The sequence below is a fragment of the Aotus nancymaae genome, unplaced genomic scaffold (genome assembly GCF_030222135.1).
Source record: "Aotus nancymaae isolate 86718 unplaced genomic scaffold, 86718_ANA_hifiasm-v0.15.2.pri h1tg000016l, whole genome shotgun sequence".
Taxonomy (NCBI): Eukaryota; Metazoa; Chordata; class Mammalia; order Primates; family Aotidae; genus Aotus; species Aotus nancymaae.
Genome location: NW_026988428.1, coordinates 57,998,460 through 58,019,627, shown reverse-complemented (window position 1 = coordinate 58,019,627; position 21,168 = coordinate 57,998,460). Strand labels below are relative to the sequence as shown.

Below are 21,168 nucleotides of genomic sequence, written 5' to 3'. Positions count from 1 at the left end.
GGGGCCTCTGGGGCCTCAGGGGTAATCAGTCATTGGTGTACATCCAGCCTAGCACACCTTCTCCCATAAATGCTTTTGGATTGACACAGATGCCCATTTTTTGTCTATGCCGAGGTGATCAACTCATCCCAGTTTGCCTAGGAACCCCAGAGTCTTGGATAAACCAGGATGTTTGGTCATCCTGCTTTCACGGACAGACACCAGCGTTTCTTTGTGATTGTTTCCTTATCAGTTACATGAGGAAAACAAAGTAAAAATGTTTTCCTTTTCACTTCCTAATTTAGAAAAACAAATAATATACCTTTGAGAATATGTATACATTCTAATGCTGAAGTGTAGATGTTATATAAATGTGAGTCACTTTAGAATTATTTTTGGTTTATAGAAAGGAAAAAAACCCAGTTCAACTTGATGATGAAGGAGGCAGGACATTTTTACGGGTTCTCATTCATCTGATCATGCACGACTACCCGCCTTTGCTGTCTGGAGCCCTGCAGCTGTTGTTCAAGCACTTCAGCCAGAGGGCGGAGGTTTTACAGGCATTTAAACAGGTAAGATTTAAGGGCCCTCAGTGCATCCACAGCAGAGGCTCTGAAAGTGATGTTCATAGCATCCAACCTGACTTCATGGCTGCAGGGGTAATAACAATGTATGGCTGTTCCTGGTGACACTTTGTATTTTTAAACATTGATACAGCCTTGTCTATGCTAGGACACAATCTATTTAGAAGGTGTTCCCCACAAGTGATTTTTAGTTAATATCTTTAAAACAAATGAAAGGCACCAAGATTTAGGAAGGCACTGGAAGATAATAACACGTTAGGAATTTTGTTACCATTGCTATTACTTTGACCTTAAATTTTACTAATGAATTTCGGTAGAAGAACCAATGGACCTGAAATAATTATTTTGTGATTGAAAACTGCATAAATCCAAAAGAAAGGAACTGTTATGGATCTAATCTTTTTCTTTGTGGTCTTTGAATATGACATCAGTCTTGAGATTATTAATTAGTAATAATTAAGTGCTTACATATGTTTCACTATTTAATATAATAAGGTATTGATCATTTAGGCAGTTTTATAGGAATATGTTAAAAGAATATGAAATAATTAAAAAGTAGTTGTATATTAATAAATGCATATATGTATATGTCATAATACATGTAAATTATGGGAAAATAAAAACTTGTATGATGAAGTTTAGATTGTATCTATTGCTGTTTTCTCCCACTTATATTTATGTTTCTGCCTCTTTTCAATCAGATAGAGTCAGTCTCAGAAAAATTAACTTCAGCAGTGAAATTAAAGTGAGGGAATCTTTTAATCTTAAATCACTTTGAAAAGTTTTGCTAGGGCTCACTTAAAAAATTATAATATGTGAAAATATTGGTTAAGAGTTCACACTGGCCGGGCACGGTGGCTCAAGCTGTAATCCCAGCACTTTGGGAGGCCGAGGCGGGTGGATCACGAGGTCAAGAGATCGAGACCATCCTGGTCAACACGGTGAAACCCCATCTCTACTAAAAATACAAAAATTAGCTGGGCACGGTGGCGCGTGCCTGTAATCCCAGCTACTCAGGAGGCTGAGGCAGGAGAATTGCCTGAACCCAGGAGGCGGAGGTTGCGGTGAGCCGAGATCGCGCCATTGCACTCCAGCCTGGGTAACAAGAGCGAAACTCCGTCTCAAACAAAAAAAAAAAAAAAAAAAAAAAAGTTCACACTTACTTCCAGGTAGGTTTTCATGGTCAATATACATATAAAATATTCGCAAATGTTCTAGAAATAGTGAACTTCAACTAAGATATTGAAATTCTTCTGTTTTAGGTACAATTACTGGTGTCTAATCAAGACGTAGATAACTACAAGCAAATCAAAGCAGATCTAGACCAGCTTCGACTGACAGTAGAAAAGTCTGAGCTATGGGTTGAGAAGAGCAGCAGCTATGAGAATGGAGAAATCGGGGAAAGTCAAGTGAAAGGTGGTGAAGAGCCAATTGAGGTTTGTTTCAATATCTATTTTGAAATACTCCAAATGATATCTTTTAAGTCAGATATGTAACCACATGCTCTACAATCAAAATTGTTCATAAAGAAAAATTCTGTTCTGAGCAACAGAACACACAATTTTCATTTACTAAGTTGTCAGTTAACTCCATAAACTAGCACTTTGGTTAGTGCTTGTCAGTTTCTACCACTTCTTACCTCATCTGTCTAGTGTTTCACTCTTTGTCATTTCCACTGTAAATTCTATAATCCAGCAATCAGGAAAATAGGAAGGAGTGGAAGGAGAACAAAAGGAGTGGACCCTAAACTGAGATCTGTGGAGAGAGGTTAATTTATATGGTCCCTTTCGCTGTGGCTGTTTTTTGCCAATCAGTAAATCAGTCCTATCATTATGCATATCCTTGTATAAAAATATCTAAATGGAAGACCAATGTGCTTTATTTTCAGTATGAAAATACCAAAAATCTAAAGAGTGACTATCGTCTTCTGTCATATTGGCTTTTGTAGTGTGTTAATTAGTTTTCACATTTCACTAAGTACATATGATCATTTAAAAAAAATGTTAAATACTGCTTTAGTAGTCATGTTTAGATAAAGCAAGTTAGGACCAACATCATAATTGTTAATACGGAAAGTTTTGTAAATGCCTGTCTGGTGTTTTATATAGTTGTTTTTTAACTGTAGGCATATAAACCATTTTGATGGGTTTACCTGCTTTTGCTTTTCTGTTTGTTAGATTACCCAAAATATTGTGAAGTAAAAAGTGAAAACAGAGCAAGAGATAATTAGAGTAATCAAAATGTTTCCAAAATGCTTTGGAAGTTTGTGACAAGATATTGGCACATGGGCTTCTATGCATACTCATGTTTACTGGGATTTCCTTTGCAGCCATCACAGCCACAATTAGATTCCCTTTATTTCCCTTCTGGCTTTTAAGTTCCACATGAGTTTATCTCATTGGCAAAAGTTAAATTGAATTTAGAACTTCAGCTGCAGGGGAATTTGAGAAACCAAATCTGTGATACAGGGGAACCCTCATGGGTAGGAATGAATGCTGTGTCAGGTAATAATATGCCTCATAGAAAGGACAATGCGTAGGTTATTAGCATGGGTTTTGGAATCAGACACTCCAGAATTTGCCACTTGGTATATGCGTGACTTTGAGAAAATTATTTTCATTTTCTAAGTTTTATTTTTATTGACTATCAAATGGACATCATAATGGTACTTAGCTCTTAGAATTGCTGTAAAGATTAAATGAGGAAACCCTATGCACATGGTGTGTCATTTAATATTGCTTCAGTGGGAAAATATGAACAACATGAAAATATATATATAATAAGATGATGTATTACTTACAAACAAGTCAAGAAGTAAGTCTCCAGCTTTAATTCCTTGCCTCAGTGTTGCCATCATGGATCAATGGGCTTAGTTCTGAGGCCAGTCATTCTCCTGATGGCATCATGGCAGTAGCATCCTAGATATCACATCTGTGCACGACAACATCAAGAAGGAATATCTTATTTCTGGGTTTCCTGTTTAAGAGCAAGGAAACCTTTCCTAGACATCCCTCACCTTATTTCATGTCTCTTTGGCCAGAATAGGGCCAGATGTTAAAACTACACCAGTGGACTACAGGATTAGTTTAGATTACATAAAAGATGTCCCTCAAGGTAGGATACACCACCCGGAGTTACATGGGTGAAGGATACATGGCCAAACGAAACTGGATTTTTCTAGCAGGGAAATATAAGAAAGAATGTTGGTTAGCAACATTCTTTTTCTTTTTTTTTTTTTTTAAGGCAGGATCTTACTGTCACCCATGTCACCCAGGCTGTAGTGCACTGGTGGGATCTCAGCTTACTGCGGCCTCTACCTCCCTGGCTCAAGTTATTCTCCCACCTCAGCCTCCACAGTAGCTGGGACTAGAGACACGTGTACCACACAATCCACTAATTTTTGTATTTTTGTAGACACAGGGTTTTGCCACATTGCCTGGACTGATCTCGAGCTCCTGAGCTCAAGGGATACACCCACCTTGGCCTCACGAAGCACTGGGATTACAGGTGTGAGCACTTCACCTGCAATCAGGTCTCAGATTTGAATTATTTTATTTTATTTTATTTTTAAGACAGGGTTTCACCATGTTGGTCAGGCTGGTCTTGAACTCCCGACCTCAGGTGATCCACCCTCCTTGGCCTCCTAAGTGCTTGGATTACAGGCATGAGCCACCACGCCCGGCCAGATTTGAATTTTTCTTTTTTTTTTTTTTTAAAGAGAAAGAGAGAGAGAGAATAGGAAGGAGGAAAAAGGAAGAGAAAGAGAGAGAGAGAATGGGGAGGAGGGAGAAGGAAAAGAAAAAGGGAGAGAGAATGGGAGTATTGCTTTCTTGCCCAGGCTAGAATGCAATTTAGTAATGGGTATTGAAAACCTTTTTTATACTGATAATTATACTTAATGATGTAGTCAGGAAGGAATAAGGGAAGAAGATAACAAACAAACAGCCAACCAATATTTAGTTTAAACCTATGAAATGCTATGCGATTACTGAGGAGTGATTTACTTCCAATTATATAGCCACCTTTGGAATAGGTGTGAGGTGGTAATGTATGTTTTGTGTATTTGAAGTGGAGAGTTCTATAAATGTTTATTAAGTTTACTTGTTCCAGGTCTGAGTTCAAGTTCTGAATATCCTTGTTAATTTTCTATCTTGTTGATCTATAGAATCGTTAGCTCTTCTTGTTGCATTGATCCTTTTGCCATTATGTAATGTCATTCCTCGCCTCTTTTGATCTTTGTTGCTTTAAAGTCTACTTTATCAGAGGCGAGAATTACATCTCCTGCTTTTTGTTTATTAGTTTATTTTTACTCTCTGTTTGATTGGTAAATCTTCCTCCTTCTCTCTGAGTCTTTGTGTATTGTTGCATGTATGATGGGCCCGGATGCAGCATACCGATGGGTTTTGGCTTTTTATCCAATTAAAATATATATAAGTTTAATACCGGCGTTTGATGCTAGCTGGCTGTTTTGCCCATTAGTTGATGTAAATTTTTTATTGTGTTAAAGTTCTTTGCTTTTTGATATATTTTTGGGAAGGCTGATTTTGGTTGTTCCTTTATATGTATAATGCTTCTTTCAGAAGCTCTTGTAAAGCAGGCCTGGTGGTGGTGAACTCTCTAAGTACTTGTTTGTTCGCAAAAGATTTAATTTTTCCTTCGCTCATAAAGCTTAGTTTGGCTGGATAGGAAATTCTGGGTTGAAAGTTCTTTTCTTTAAGGATGTTAAATATTGGTCCCCACTCTTTTCTGGCTTGTAGGGTTTCTGCTGAGAGATCTGCTGTAAGTCTGATAGGTTTCCCTTTATGGGTAACCTGACCTTTCTCTCTGGCTGCCCTTAGTATTTTCTCCTTCATTTCAACCCTAATAAATCTGGCGATTATGTGCCTTGGGGTTGGTCTTCTTGAAGAATATCTTTGTGGTGTTCTCTGTATTACCTGGAGTTGAATATTACCCTGCCTTGCCAGGTTGGGAAAATTTTCCTGAATGATATCCTGAAGAGTATTTTCCAACTTGGATTCATTCTCTTCATCACATTCAGGTACACCTATCAAACGTAAATTAGGTCTTTTCACATAGTCCCATATTTCCTGGAGACTTTGCTCATTCCTTTTCATCCTTTTTTCTGCATTCTTGTCTTCTCGTTTCATTTCACTGAACTGGTCCTCGACTTCTGATATCCTTCCTTCTGCTTGATCAATTCGACTGTTTAAACTTGTGCATGCTTCGCGAAGTTCTCGTGTTGTTTTTCAGCTCCATCAATTCACTTATATTCCTCTCTAAATTGTCCATTCTCGTTAACATTTCGTCAAACCTTTTTTCAAGGTTCTTAGTTTCTTTGCATTGGGTTAGAACAAGTTCTTTTAATTCACAGAAGTTTCTTATCACCCACGTTTTGAAACCTGCTTCTGTTATTGGAACACACGTGTCATCTATTAAGCCTTGTTCTGTTACTGATGAGGAATTGCAATCCCCTGTAGAGGGAGAGGCATTCTGATTTTGAGTATTCTCTACCTTTTTACGCTGGTTTCTTCCCTTCATTATATATTTGTCCGTCTGTCGTCTTTATAATTACCGACTTTCTAACTGGGTCTCTGACGTCCAACTTGTTGATTCCCTGCGCCGAAATCTGAGGAATCCACTGAGCCGGCCAAAACAGCGGTGTTAAGATTGATGGTGCTTTTCTGCCTGGGAATCTCCGGACTCTGAACCAAAAACTGGTGTGCTAAGGCACCAGCAAAACCACCACGCCGGCCACAAGAGTCGCCCTGGCGACCCGTGGAGCTCCTCCACTGGGAATCTCCTGGTCCGTGAGCAACTAATATTCGTCTGAAAGTGTGGCGTCCTCTCGTTCTTTGCGCTTTCACTGGGAGGTACGTGCCCAAGCTGCTAATCATCAGCCATCTTGGATCTCTCTCCCCAATAGTGTTTTTCAACATTAAGATTCAGCCAGTGTTTGTTGTAATTATTATTTGTTTTTATGTGTAACACACTATGTTGTTTACTATGATGGATATGGAATTATGAAATTTTAGAGTTACAAGATACTTGTAGGGATAATCACCTCCAATTCCCTATGTGATATATGTGTTCTCTTATCTCTAAATATCTCACCTGAGTGAGATTATTTCTTCAAACAAAGCAAATTTCTGTGACGGGAAATTCAATACCACCCAAGGTAGCATATTCTGTTGATATTAAGGTATAGCTTAAGAAATAGAGTATTGCCAGTAAGAAGTTGATGTGGTCCCTCCCTGTATAACAGAGGAAACCACTATGATGAATTTATTTCAGCAACTTCCCTGCTTAGTAGTTTTACCATGTGTCTGTATTTCTAAAACATAAGAAATGTATGAGAAATATTTATTTAGCCTATTTTCTACATGTTTTCATTGTTCATCCTTGTTGATGTATAACTGCAACTCATTCATTTTCTCTAATATATATTATTGCATTTATGCCTATGTTTATCCAGTTAGCTGTTGATGGGCATTTGGGTTCTTCCTGGTTTTGGTGTTTTTAAAAGAAAATTTGCTACTAAGACCAGCGCTGCTGTGAAAAATGTTGTATGTCACCTGGTGCACATGTTCGGAAGATTCTCTGGGTTGTCTCCATAGGAGTAACACATGCAGTATGTTCCCCTCTACCAGACAATGCCAGGTGTTTTCCCTCCACTGGGGTATGAGAGTTCTCCTAGCTCCCCATCCTTATGATGGGTGTTTTTCTCACTGTCCCACTTTTGAAGATTGAGTACACTTGATATATTATCTTTGTTGTGATTTTCATTTTGCTGAATTACTTACGAGGATGAGATTTTTCTTTTTGATGTTTATTTGCCATTTTACTTCTTCTTCCAGTTTACATAAAGCTGAATTCTGTACAGACAGGTAGTTAAGTCCTACCAATTCGTGTGTACCTACTAATAAGGTTAAACATATTTATTCACTTCCAGTCAGGTTAATGTTTTAAGTTCAAACTTGAAGATGATCTTTTATTTCTTTTTTTCTTGCTTTATTGTATTTGTAGAATTTTCTAGTACGAGGTTAAATAGAAGTGGTAATAATGAGCATCCTTGTCTTGTTTCTGATTTTAAAGGGAATGGTTGTAATATTTCACTATTAAATAAAATATTTACTGTATGTTCTTTTATAGATACCCTTTATTGAGGAGCACATTCTCTTCGTAGTTTACTTTTTAAAACCACAAATGGTTATTGACTTTAATTAAATGTAATTTATACATCTATTAAGATTATATATTTTTAAATTTAATCTGTTCATCTTAATGACATAAATCTTAGAGCTTCTACTATAGCAACCTTGCATTCTAGGTTTAAAATATCTAGGTGATTTTTTTTTTTACATTGCTAGATTCTGTTTGCTAGTACTTTGTATAGAATTTTACATCTGTGTTGCCAGAGAAATTAGCCTGTAATTTTCTTTCTTTCTTTCTTTCTTTCTTTCTTTTTTTTTTACTGTTCCTATCAAGTGGTGGTATTGAGCTTAGACTAGTCCCATAAAACAAGCTATAGAATATTCCCTTTTTTTTGTGTAAAATTAGAATGATCTGTTCATAAATGTCTGGTAAAACCTGTCTGCAAAACTGTCTGGGCCTGATATTTACATTGTGGGAAGATTTTGACTACTAGTTCAATTTTTTAATGGTTATAAATTCATTCAAATTTTCCATTTTGAGTTAATTTGTTTTGTATTTTTCTAGCCATATATTGAAAATTTCAAATTTATTGGCATAAATTTGTTCATATTCTTTTACTAACTTTTAAATTTCTGCTGTATTCATAACTTTGTACTCCCTTTTCATTCTTCATATGTTTTGCTTATGGCTCTCTTCTTTTCTCTAGCTCTACTAGCTCAGTTTTGCCAGAGTTTTATGTACAGTTTACCCTTGAACAGTATTTGGGGGATGGGTATGGGTGCCAACCTCCCGTACAGTTGCAAATTTCTGTAATAACTTCTGAATCCCTCAAAACTTAATTACTGATTGCCTGTTGTTGACTGGAAGCCTTACTGATAACATAAACAGTCAGTTAACATACATTTTCTGTGTTGTGTGAATTACATAGTGTAAAATAAGCTAGAGAAAAGAAAATGTTAAGAAAATCGTAAGGAAGAGAAGATATATTTACTACATATTAAGTGGAAATGGATCATCATAAAGGTCTTCATCCTCATCATCTTCATGTTGAATAGGCTCAGGAGGAGGAGGAAGAGGAAGGGTTGGTCTTGCTGTCTCAAGGGCAGGAGAGGTAAAAGAAAATCTGTGTATAAGTTCAAATTCATGTCATTCACGGTCACCTGTATTTTATTCATCTTTTAAACATAGTCTGTTTTGGGTTTGTTGAGATTCTGGATTTGTTTGCTATTTCATTATACTTACCCTACTATACTCTATCTTTTTATGTTGACAGACTTTTTGATTTTAAAAAAGTTGGTGTTATAATTTCTTCCTAAGGAGCTGCATTCCCTGAGTTTTGACAAATGATATTTTATTATTTTTCAATATTAGATATTAAAAATGTTTCCATTGTGAGTACTTTGGCTTAGAATTACTTGGAAGAGAGTTTTTAAATTTCTACATGCATAGGTACCTTTTTTGTTAATTGAATTCTTAATTAACTTGTGACAAGATAATTTAGTTATTATGGTATCATTTCTCCAAAATTCATTGAGACTTGCTTTTTGGCCTATTATACATCTAGGTTTTGTAAGTGTCCAATGCGGCTTGAAAAGAATGTGGATGGGTATGGGATTCTTTATATATGACTGGCAAATCAAGCTAATTGTGTTTAAATAATATATTTAATAATATTTAAATTTTCTTAACACATCAATAAATGAGAGAGCTTTATTGACATTTCTCACTACAGTGATAGATTTATCAATTTCCCCTTGCATTTATGTTAAGTTTTACTTCATGCCATTTGAGACTGTGTCATTAGAAGCCTGTACATTTGAAATTATTATATTTTTACTGCAGAACAAAAAGGTTTATCAACTGTGAGTTATTTCCCCTCTCTTCTGATTATTTTATTACATGTTTTCTGGCTTCCATTGCTGCTGTTGAGAAGTTTGCTCACTGTTAAATAGTGGTGCTTTAACTTTGAAACTCTAATTAAGTGCATGTTGAACTTTATTAATTAATATATTACTATAGAGTACATATCTGTTCATTTCCTTTATATATTTTCCCTACCTATGACTTTGTATGGTATATTGGATGATTTCTTTAGACTCATCTCTCTTCAGGTCTGTCTTATTTGAAGTCTTCTCTACCAATTGACTTTTAAACTTCAGCCACTATATTTTTTCATACCTGAAATTTCATTTTTTTCAAACCTGAAATTTGAATTTTTTTCAAATCTATTTGGTAATTTTTGATCATGCTTTGTTGTTTTCTAATTTTTGTGATTCCCTACGGCTGTTTAATAGTCCGTATATAATAACTTTGAGATCTGATGTATTTGAGATTTTCTTATGATTCTCACTCATGTTGTGTTTCATTATATTTTGATCATCTTTGATTATGAGCTCATATCTTTTTTCGAATTGACTTCATTTTTACAGAAGTTTTAGGTTTAGAAAAAAACTGCACAGAAAGCACAGAGTTCCCATCTAGTCTCTCTTCTCTCTCTTTTTCTCCTGTAGTTGACATCTAGAATAAGTGTGGCATAGTTATTATAATTGATAAGCCAATATTGACACAGTATTTTTTAATGAAAGTCCATAATTTATTAAGGTTCACTCCTTGTGTTGTTTAGTTATGGGTTCTGACAAATGCATAATGACATGTATCCACCATTGTAGTGTCAAGCAGGACAGTTTCATTGCCCTAAAAATTCTCTGTGCTTTACCTATTTGTCTCTCCCTCCGAATCCCTGAGTCCCTGGCAACCACTGAGTTTTTGGGGGATAATCTCTATAGTTTTGCCTTTTCCAGAATCTTATATAATTTGAATTATACAATATGTAGCTTTTCCAGACTGGTTTCTTTTACTTAGCAGTATGCATTTAAATTCTTCCATGTCCTTTTATAGCTTAATAGCTCATTTTTTTGTTATTGCTGAATAATAGTCCCTTGTATGGATGTACTACAGTTTATACATTCCCCTGTTGAAGGACATCTTAGTTGTTTCCAATTTTTGGCAATTATGAATAAAGCTGCTATGAACATTTGGGTGCAGGTTTTGAGCTCATTATCTTTTGACCTTTGTCCTGGGGTTGACGTAGGGGATTTCTTCCTTAGAGTATTTGTGATTGCATTTGCCTGTTGGCAGGGGGCGCTACTAGCCTGAGACCACATTACTCCTTTCTTAGGTACCTGGCTTAAGGCAGGAGTTTTGGGGTTAGCTCCCCAAACTAGACACTTGCTCAGAGTTTACTAATCTTTGGGTTACAGATCTAGTATTCTCATTTGCTTTCAGGGAAACTTACCTTGTGCCCTTATTGCTTGGAGCTCTCTGATCTGGTTTCAGGTTACATTTTTCCCTTAGAAGATGGAGGGTGGGGTCTCTGGGAATTGTCCTTTGTTTTCTGTGGGCCCAGAAATGTAATTAAAATAGTTTTATATCTAAGATCTGGTTGTTTTGTAAAAGGAGGGATCTTTGCAGTTTTAAGTTGGCTATTCTTGCTGAAGTCTTTGGGATGTATTCGCGTCAGGTGTTTGGTGATTTTTTATTGTTGTGAACTCACATTCTTTGGAACTTTGTATGTGGAATTCCTTTGAGGTCTGTAGTTAAGGCCTCATTTAGATTTTATTTGCCTCTGTGAAGCACTTTGGGACACTACCTTCTGTAACCATATTCAACATAACTTTTGACTTGGGTCTTTTGGGACCTCTTTAGATTGGACATTCTGGTCCCCAATCTTGAGTGAAAGCATGCTTCTCTTTTCATATGGGAGCCTCAAGAGAATTTTTTCCCCCTCTTTTGTTTTTGATGAGAGCCAAAGCCAAGATAGCTAACCCTTTGCCCTTCTGTGGGCCACATCTTCCCTGGTTTATGACTGTGGGTGTTACCCTTAGGTATTCCTGATTCTATGCCAGGGTCTCTGATCAGACCTTTCATTTTGCTTGGGATCTGGATTTTGTTTTCTTTTTGCTGTGTGTGTGTGTGTGTGTGTGTGTGTGTGTGTGTGTGTGTCAGTCATAGCAAAACTCAGAATCCAGGTTATTAAATTTGACTGATGCCCTCAGAGCCAATGATGAGTCTAGTGCTTGATTATTGCTCTAAAATTTTTATGTATTTTCAGGGTTTCTGGCCTTGCTATTATAAAGACACATTTTAAATATTTTATCGATCACTTTTAGATGTTATACAGGAAGGATTTCTCTGTACTTTATCATATTCTGTTAGATAATTCTTAACAAGAGACAACTCTTCTTTGTTTTGAGCCTGTGTATTTGTCTCTATAATATCTATTCAAACCTATGCTAGGTTTGAGGCAATATGAATGACATGAATGGTTGCATTTGGTGAACTGTCATGTTTCTCTAGAGTAAAATCCTTCTTTCAGCTGCTGTGTAAAGTGTACATTTCAATCCCATTGCTTTCATGCTCACTTGCCTTGTGCACACTTAAATTTCTCCTCTCCATTCTTAAAGTTTAATATCTGGAGTCAAATCTAATATTCTACTTGCCCTCAAAGAATGAACACACTTCATGAACACCCAAAAAACAGGGTGACAAAGTAGTTGATTATATACTGAACTATGTGGTACAGGAAAAGGAGAGGCCAGCATGGGTCTGATGACTGGGAGAAGGCCTCACTCCAGAGTCTACACATAGCCCTATTCTGAAGGATTGGGAGGAGTTAGCTAATGTGTTCAAGAGTAATAATAAGAAAAGTAAAGTTCAAGAATAAGTGAATTATATTTGAAATGGCTGGAAGGTAGGAACCTGTGAAGATTCTTGGGTAGGGAGGTAAGCATACTGTTTTGGAAATTGAGTCCAACAGAATCCAGAATGCTTCAGAAGAACGAGAGGCTGGGTTGGGACACCCATTAAGAGGCTCTTGTACAAATTCAGGTGTGAAGTTCTGAAAGCATGAACTAGTGAGATAGCAGTAGAAATGTATGCAAATAGGTGAATTGAGAAACCAGGAGAATGGTACCTATATAATGAATTACTATAAGGGGAGCAAAAGTGAGAAACTATGAAGTTACTAATTTATATACAGCCAAATAACCCGTATTATGCAATAACCCAACAGCCGAAGATAGTGGCAATGTATTGTAAACAGGATGAAATATATCACAGTATCAATGGAAACAGCAAGTAGCAGGCAGCACACACTCTAGCAAGCCAATACGAACAATACTCCTTTGTTGTTCAGTAAATCTTACAAAGACTGTAAACACAGCACCATCAGCATTGTTGTAAAACAGCTCATAATGGTCTAACTTTGTGCTTGCTTAGATATCAGAAGACCAGATAACTTTAATGTGATCCTTCATTTTGAGAATAAAAAATATCTCTAATAATATAAAAGTGTGTTTTCCCCCCTCAGTGGTAAATTTGGTAACTGTTGACAATAAATGTGAATCGATGGTGTGTCTACTAACACTAACAAATCTTGGTTTATAATCCAAAATTATACCATTACTGTACTAGATCTCTTATAAATAAGGAGAAGGCGATGGATTTGGTCTCTGGTAAGCCCATTGCGTCCCTAGAGCTGAGGAGCTTTATTATCTATTGTATATTATAGTGTTTTCCTTTATTAAACTTATCATCCCCAGCATTAAAAGACTGTATCATCATTTCTGAAAGCTTAAAGGCTAAAATATAACAAGTTGACAATATCAGTAGCATTAGGAGAAATTACTAATTCATTGCTTTCAAATATGCATTGACTTCTAAATATAGGAAGGAGAGATTAACTCAGGAAATCGTATCCGAGTAGGTTAAGTCAGGATTACCCTTTACGTTCATCCACCGCTTTATTTAGAGTTGAGAAGCAGGTCACGTGGGCATTGCAGTACTTCAAAGGAAAGTTCCTCCTCCTGTTGTTTGAGTGTTAATTTTTCTTACAGTGATTTTGCTTCTATATTTGTGTGTATACCTGTATTTATCTCTATATCTGTCTACTCACCTATATATGGTTGCCAACTTCTTTTTCTTTTCTTTTCTTTAGAGATGGGTCTCACTCTGTCACCCAGCTGGAGTGCAGTGGCTCTTTTTAAAAAATTGACTTAAACTCTCACTAATGTAGTCTCATACTCAAACTATCTATCTAATTTTTACTTCAAAGACCATATATTTCATTTTCAGGTTATTTAACTGGTTCTTTTTCATATCCATCTATTCTAGATTCATATCTACCTGTTTTCATTTCTTAATTTTTTTTTTTCTTTTAATGGATGTATGATGTAAGGGATAGAATTAACTAAAAAATGTCCCTGGGGGCTCACTCAGGGTTATCTGGACAATGAGGTGGCTGGGACTGTTTTTGCAGGATGAGGAGTTCCTCTCTTCCAAGGGGCTGTGTACTGATTTGGCTTCTCATAGGACCTGTGGCTTCTGCCCCTCAGCAGGGACAGTCCAATTTTTATGGGCCATGGGCTAGTGTTCAAAAGATTCCTGTAAACAACAGGCACAACCTGGTGCTGAAGCAGTTTGTATGTCCCCTTATTGAGAAGGTTACTCTTCAACTTTCCCTATAGGTAGTTACTGTGGCATTGCAGTGACTGATTGCTTGGAAATCTAGACCCATACTATCCAGCAGAGCACCCAGCACTCCTGTGCAGGGAGATGGGCGGATGGGGACCAGTGCCTTCTCTTCTCTTGCTGTTGCTTGGCTCATAGCCTGTCCTTTCCCCCGAAAGGCTATCCTTCCTTTTCCATGCTGAGCGATGCTGTGACATCATCCTGAACACTATTGCATGACACAGGGCAACCACAGAGGTGCCCACTGGGCATGAGAGATGCTGTTCTTCACTATCTCTATGATTATTTTAAAAATACCTGCTTACAAGGCCTGTCAGAAAAGCTCTTGATAGTTTATATTTCACTGGACATGATATAACATTATTATTGAATTTTTTGGTTGACTTTGTTAGTGTTAATGTTCCTCTTAGGAGTTTGAATTATAGTTTGCAGATTTATCTTTATTATTTATTAATTATATCACTTTATTAATTATGAATTAATTCCTTCCTTCTCTCCCTTCCCTCTCTTTCCTTTTCTTCATTGATTTTTCTCTATTTCTCCCTAGGCACACCTTCCCTATCTGATGGTTTTTCTATTACCTCCACATCTCATTACTTGTTAAAAGCAAAAACTGTATTCCATTCTTTGCCTGCCACTTCTGATCTTTTTTCCTTTGATGAAGCATTCAAGGTGGCAAATCCCTCTAGAAGGATATATGTGAAAAAGGTTCTCCTTTTCCAAGTGTTGGTATGAGATTCTGTGTAGTGGGAAAAACGGTTCTACATAAACTTGTTTCTTCAGCCAAACTTGTGATTGATTAGCTGATTTTTGACAGAAACAGGTAGAATGTCTAACCCTGATGGCCTGGGATAGAAGCAGTCCATGTGTTCTAGACAGAATCTTGCAGCTTGACCTGACCACTCAGGGACACTATAGTAATTTCATAAAGAGCTTTTATTCATTAGTTTTGGACAGTGCTTTCCTGAATTTTCCTTTATGGAATCTGTTTTCTTGTCTCCAGTTTCTATTTTTGCCCCAGACCTCATTGTATAATTTACTTACTTGTTTATATCACTATACATATTCCCATCCTTATGTCTGAGCTAATTCCACTGAAGGTCATTGTAGCAGATGAGTTTCAATTAATAAGCCCCTTTTACATGGCATACATGTGCAAAATAACTTTTGGTTTATACTAAAATTCTTGTTTTACACATTCTCATTCTATTTGGTTATAATATAAATTCTTAAGTGTAACGATTATACTTCCATAAGGTGTTACTTGAATTACTTGGTTTTTAGACCTTTTTTTATGGGAATTTTTTTCCCTTCTCATTTTCTAATCACATTTAAATTGATACTACTAAAACAGTACTCACACTGTATTGCTGTGTGATAATAGGTTCCTGATGTGTTGTTATGAAAGCAGTTAATAGTTACATTAAACATTTCTAGTTTTTCCTAATACTTGTCCAAGCAAAGAGGCTGCACCCCAGTGGTAACAACTTTTTTTGTTAACTTATTTATCAGAGATACAGATTGTTAAGGAGATTTGGGTTGTGTTCTAGAACATAGAACACATTTTAGTATTTACCTTCATGCTATAAATAAGTTACTATCTTATTTTTTTTAACTTTTCCAGTTGTTCTTCTCTTTGACATGATCTTGCTCTGTCATCCAGGCTGGAGTGCAGTGTTGTGATCGTGGCTCACTGCGGCCTCGACTTCCTAGGCTCCAGCCATCCTCCCTTAGCTTCCTGAATAGCTGGGACCATATGTGTGCACCACTACGCCTGGCTAATTTTTGTATTTTTTGTAGGGATGGGGTTTCACCATATTGCCCAGGCCGGTTTTGAACCCTTGAGCTCAAGCAACCCACCTGCTTCAGCCTCCCAAAGTGCTGGGATTACAGGTGTGAACCACGGTGCCTGGCCTTTACCTGTTCTTACTTAAGTATAAGTCGACAGTGAAGATTCTATGTTCCCATATGGTTTCTTTTTTTCAGCAAGTGGCTAATGAGGAAATAATAGTGGCTGATTCATTCAAATCAGGGCATACATTTGTTTTTAGATCAGGCAACAACATTTCTGTAATGATTTCTTGGGGGAAAAAGTGAGTGTAAAGCCAGTACTGATTCCTCCCTCTCACACATTTCATGCATACACCCCCATTCTCACAACCATGTGAGAATGTTGGTCCGGGTCTGGGTCCAGGTGAGCTGTAACCCTACTGTGACTAGGGAAGCTTCCTTCATACAATGTATCAGTATCAAAGTCCTTCTCTAAGGGTTCTATTATATTGCTGTTTCACTTCCTGTGCAGTGTTCTGTATGCAATTCTGTTGACCAAAATGTTGCCCATCCTTTCTACATTTTATGTAATAGTGGTGAGTTTTTGGCCATCCCTGGAGTTACATCAGAAAATTTCTGGGACATGTTTCTGTGTGATCATAGGTTCCTGATGTGTTGTTATAAAAGCAGTTAATAGTTACATTAAACATTTCTAGTTTTTCCTAATACCTGTCTAAGCAAAGAGGCTGTACCTCAGTGGCACAAACATTTTTTGTTAACTTATTTATCAGAGATACAGATTGTAAAGGAGATTTGGGTTATGTTCTAGAACATTAGATTAAACATGATCAAATACTAACTAAAATGACATCAAATGAACCAGAAAAACGCGATTATTATATTTGTTTTGGGACACAGTGAAAGGAAAAAAGGTTTAGGGTAAGTTTATGAATACGTCTGTATTCTCTAGGAGGGAAGAACTTTGTCCCTGACTTGAGGAAACATCTGGAAGGAAATTCTCTGCCAGGAATGCTGTTCATAGCCTCTTCTGCCCATTGTGGATTTGTGCCCAAGTCTTCAAGCAGCCTTAGGTGCTTCTCAGGGAAGCAGAGACTGGCAGCCATGATACCATGATGGTCCAAATTAGCTTTCCATGCAAGGTCATAGAAGTAGATCTAGGGTGATATCTCCCTAAATGACTAGTCCATGATGTTATCATTAGATGGGAGGGAGAAAAAAATACCTCCTTATCCCACAGAGGTTTATTCAGTTATCTGAATGAGGCAATATTTATTCTGAACACCTTCAACTACATTATAATATGAATTTGATTGGCCAATCAAATATAAAAGACTGGTTATTAAAAAATTTTTTTTGCATGTTTTGAAGGGAGGTGAGGATGGAAGAAAAAAAGCATTTGGCCCCTGAAGTTGTGGGAGGGTGGCTGGTTAATGGTGCCACTGACTGGTTTAAAGAGTGGTTACACCAGAGAAGGCTAGCAGTACAGATGGTGAGCAGCAGGCCTTGCAGTCTTGCTGACTTGGCAACTTGGCTGAGGATGGACCTCCTTAAACTTCAGTGGGATAGGGATAAATAGAAGGCATGCACCAAGCTATTTTAATCATGCAGCTGCAGATGTAGGCAGCTCTACATTGTAGGATTTGGAAAATTCTATTTTTAAAAGCATGATTGCCCTTGGTTAAATTAAGGAGCTGGATTCCCATTAATTAGTGCCACTATTTATTTATTTGTTGAGATGGGTCTCACTCTGTTGCCCAGGCTGGAGTGATTGGCACAATCATAGTTCATTACAGCCTCAAACTCCTGGCTGAAATGATCCTCCTGCCTCAGCATCCTGAGTAGCTAGGACTACAGGTGAGCTCACCATGCCCACCTAATAAAACAATTTTTATAGAGACAGGGTATTTCTGTGTGGTCCAGCCTAGCCTCAAATTCTTGGCCTCAAGCAGTCCTCCCACCTTGGCTTCCCAAAGTATTGGGGTTATAGGTGTGAGTCATCATACCTAGCCAGTGCTAATATTTAGTTCACCATTTAGTTCATATAATATTACTTTCTTGTATCATTTTTGCTATTGATATAAAAGTTTCCTTGACTAATGCCAGAAAAAAATGGAAGAAATTTTTTTTTTTTTTTTTTTTTTTTGAGATGGAGTCTTGCTCTGTAGCCCAGGCTGAAGTGCAGTGGCACGATCTTGGCTCACTGCAACCTCTGCCTTTTGGATTCAAATGATTCTCCTGCCTTAGCCACCCCAGTAGGTGGGACTGCAGGTGTGTGGAGAAACTATCTTTAGAACCAATATTCACTCTTTATGTCTCTGCCTAGAATGCTGATGCCCACCCAATTTCTAGAGTCTTCTTGCTCTCTTGTTTTTGAACCTATTGCTTTATGTTATGGTATATACTATGCCATTAAAAATATAGCTGCTTCCAAAATCACTGAACTAAGCTGCTTCCCATATTCCAGTAGAGGTAATAAATTTAGGTTCTCCAGATGATAGGAAGCAATTACAATAAAGTGCAGGGACGTTTGGAGTCCCATATTTATTTTTCATCATTATTGTCAAAAGGATCATTTGGAGATGTGATATGAGCCTCACATTGTTCTCAGTGTTACACAGTTTTTTTTTCTGGGCCCATTCAGCTCTGGGATGCCACATAAGTCACACTTCTACATTTTGTACTTTTCTGATATTTTGTCATTAGAATAAATTCAGAGTTTTGTAGATTTGGCCAATGATGTAGGGCTAAAGTTTATCGAATATAAAGAACTGTATAAAACATAAAGAATACAGCCAATTTCTGCTCTTTCAGGAGGAAAACTTTTGCAACACCTTTATTTAGACCATTTTGGCATCAGAATTAGTAAACAAAACCCAATTTTAGTTACATAGTTTACATATTTCTTAAATTACCCTGATCACTGCTTTGGAATTATCCAGATGTTCCATGGGTTTTTGTTCAATTTAATTAAATTGAATTATTTTCTGAAATTAAAAGGCGTTGTTTATTGAATTCTCCAATGTTGCTGCCTTTTGTTGACTGCTAGCAATTTTAAATTAAAATCATTATTTTTCATAATTCCCACACTTACAAAGTTTAGCGTTTATATCTTCCCCTGGGCTGAACTAAAGAGCATAACTTTTTGTAATGTAGTACATTTCACCCATGATTACTTTTTTAAAAAAAAAGATGGTTGCTTTTTCTTCAGATTATTGCTTGAAAAACAGGATTAAGGATATCTACCAAAGCTTCGCCTGCCTTTTTTAACAGCGTTCTTTAAAGTTGACATATATCAGAAAGATCTCCTTTCTAACTAAGGAGCTTTGTCAATCTTTAGAGCTGGTAATATATTAATCCTGATTTGTGGTACAAGTGTGTGTGTTTGTGTGTATGTGTTTTACTATTTCTTCTCTTACAGAAAACAAATGAAATGGCCTTTTAAAAATCCAGCCTTCACCTTTGTGATCAGAAAAAGGAAATCTAATTATATTTTTAGCTTCTGCAGTTTCTACTTCTCATCAATTATTTTTGCTATCAAATGGGAAACATATTTGTTTCATACTCTGACTTCTGGCCTCTTTCCATCTAAGTAGTTTTCATTCATCTTAGCCACTGGGTTGTGTTTTCTCTTCTACATTGGCTTTACTTACATATATAGTTGAACACTTTCTCCTACAATTTTTAAGATTCACTTCATGGTTAATGTCTTGCAGGTAATATCCTGCATTCTTTTCTCTCTTTTGTTTACCTGGAGTGGTGGTTGGACTGCTTTCACTTTTGCCCAAATTTTCATTATGATAGCCAGGTGATACAGCTCTGAAATCTAACTTAGTAATGTTTCGAAGGCTTTCAGTGTTTGAATCTTTTACTTTTTGCAGTTCCAATTCTAGTGAGTATGAGTGACAAGTGATCAGCAAGGCAGAAGCTCAGAGATGATAAAGAGTCATTAAAGGGTAGAAACTGCTCTTGTACAAGAAACAGGGATGAAGCAGGGAGAGGAGGATGAGGGGGTAGAATTTTTGAATCCACGCATAAACAATTTTGTTCTCTGAAACACAGTGGGGAAGATAGACAGGTTTGTGGACACGACTGGAAATTTTTGGTTGGAAAAGAGGAAGTGTCCATGTAGAGGACTTTCTGTCTGCTCAGTGAAATGGGAGGACGAGGTCACCTGCTATAGCGAAGTTGAGACTGGGAGCTTCAGGACAATATTTGCCAGAAAAGAAGAAAAAGAAAAATATAAAGCTGAGTAAGGAATGTGCTGGCTCAACATGGACCAAGTCACTCTGTTGCTTAAAGCCTTTCCTCAGAACTGTTTGATTAGCAAGCAAAGTATTTTTTTTCTTTCTTGATATTTATTAATTTTGTGTTTTGTCCTGGAGCACAGTAAGAGAAACAACTTGGGACGAATGAAATTATATCGATTGGCCTCATGTATCTTTGTAACATTTTCCTGAGCTTAAACTAGGGTCCCCTTTAACTGTGAGTGCCCAACACCATCATTATAGTCAGGAGTTTAGGGTGTTTTGGACCCAAGTTGAATTGGACATTCATCCCAAGTGCAATTTTCCATAGATTGTAAATGAGGGAGGCCATCAGACCACACTCTGATTGCCGAGTCTTTGCAATGGACCCTGTCAGTTCTTGCCATCTTTTAAATACAAGTGTGCTTGTTGTTGCTGCAGTACCTTTGGCTAAGGGAACTTCTTCTTCACCTGGCACGGCTTTCCCCTGCCCACCTAAACATCCTTTATGCCTAACTAGACAGTTTTCATCCTTCTAGACCTTGTGATAAACTTGAACTCCTTCATAAACTTGTCTAAAGCTGCAGCTGTTCTCTTACTCTCTCTCTCTCTGAATAGTGAATTCTGCTCAGTTCAAATCTTTATTTGTATATTTCTCCCTGTTTTCTTAGGTAGACACTGATTTTCTTGTGAGAAGGACCATATTTTCTTTTTTTTTTTTGAGACGGAGTTTCGCTCTTGTTACCCAGGCTGGAGTGCAATGGTGCGATCTCGGCTCACCGCAACCTCCGCCTCCTGGGTTCAGGCAATTCTCCTGCCTCAGCCTCCTGAGAAGCTGGGATTACAGGTACGCGCCACCATGTCCAGCTAATTTTTTGTATTTTTAGTAG

General features: G+C 37.1%; 1 protein-coding gene across 2 annotated transcripts in view; it reads left to right on the top strand.

Annotated features, from left to right (window-relative positions):
* The window catches only part of ITPR2 (inositol 1,4,5-trisphosphate receptor type 2), a 508,028-nt gene that overhangs the window by 206,411 nt on the left and 280,449 nt on the right, over positions 1–21,168 (top strand). For both annotated transcript variants that reach the window (XM_012457176.2, XM_064377368.1), the window contains exons 25-26: positions 386–551; positions 1,826–1,999. In XM_012457176.2, the coding sequence (XP_012312599.2) occupies positions 386–551; positions 1,826–1,999 (340 nt within the window). The remainder of the gene's footprint in view (positions 1–385; positions 552–1,825; positions 2,000–21,168) is intronic.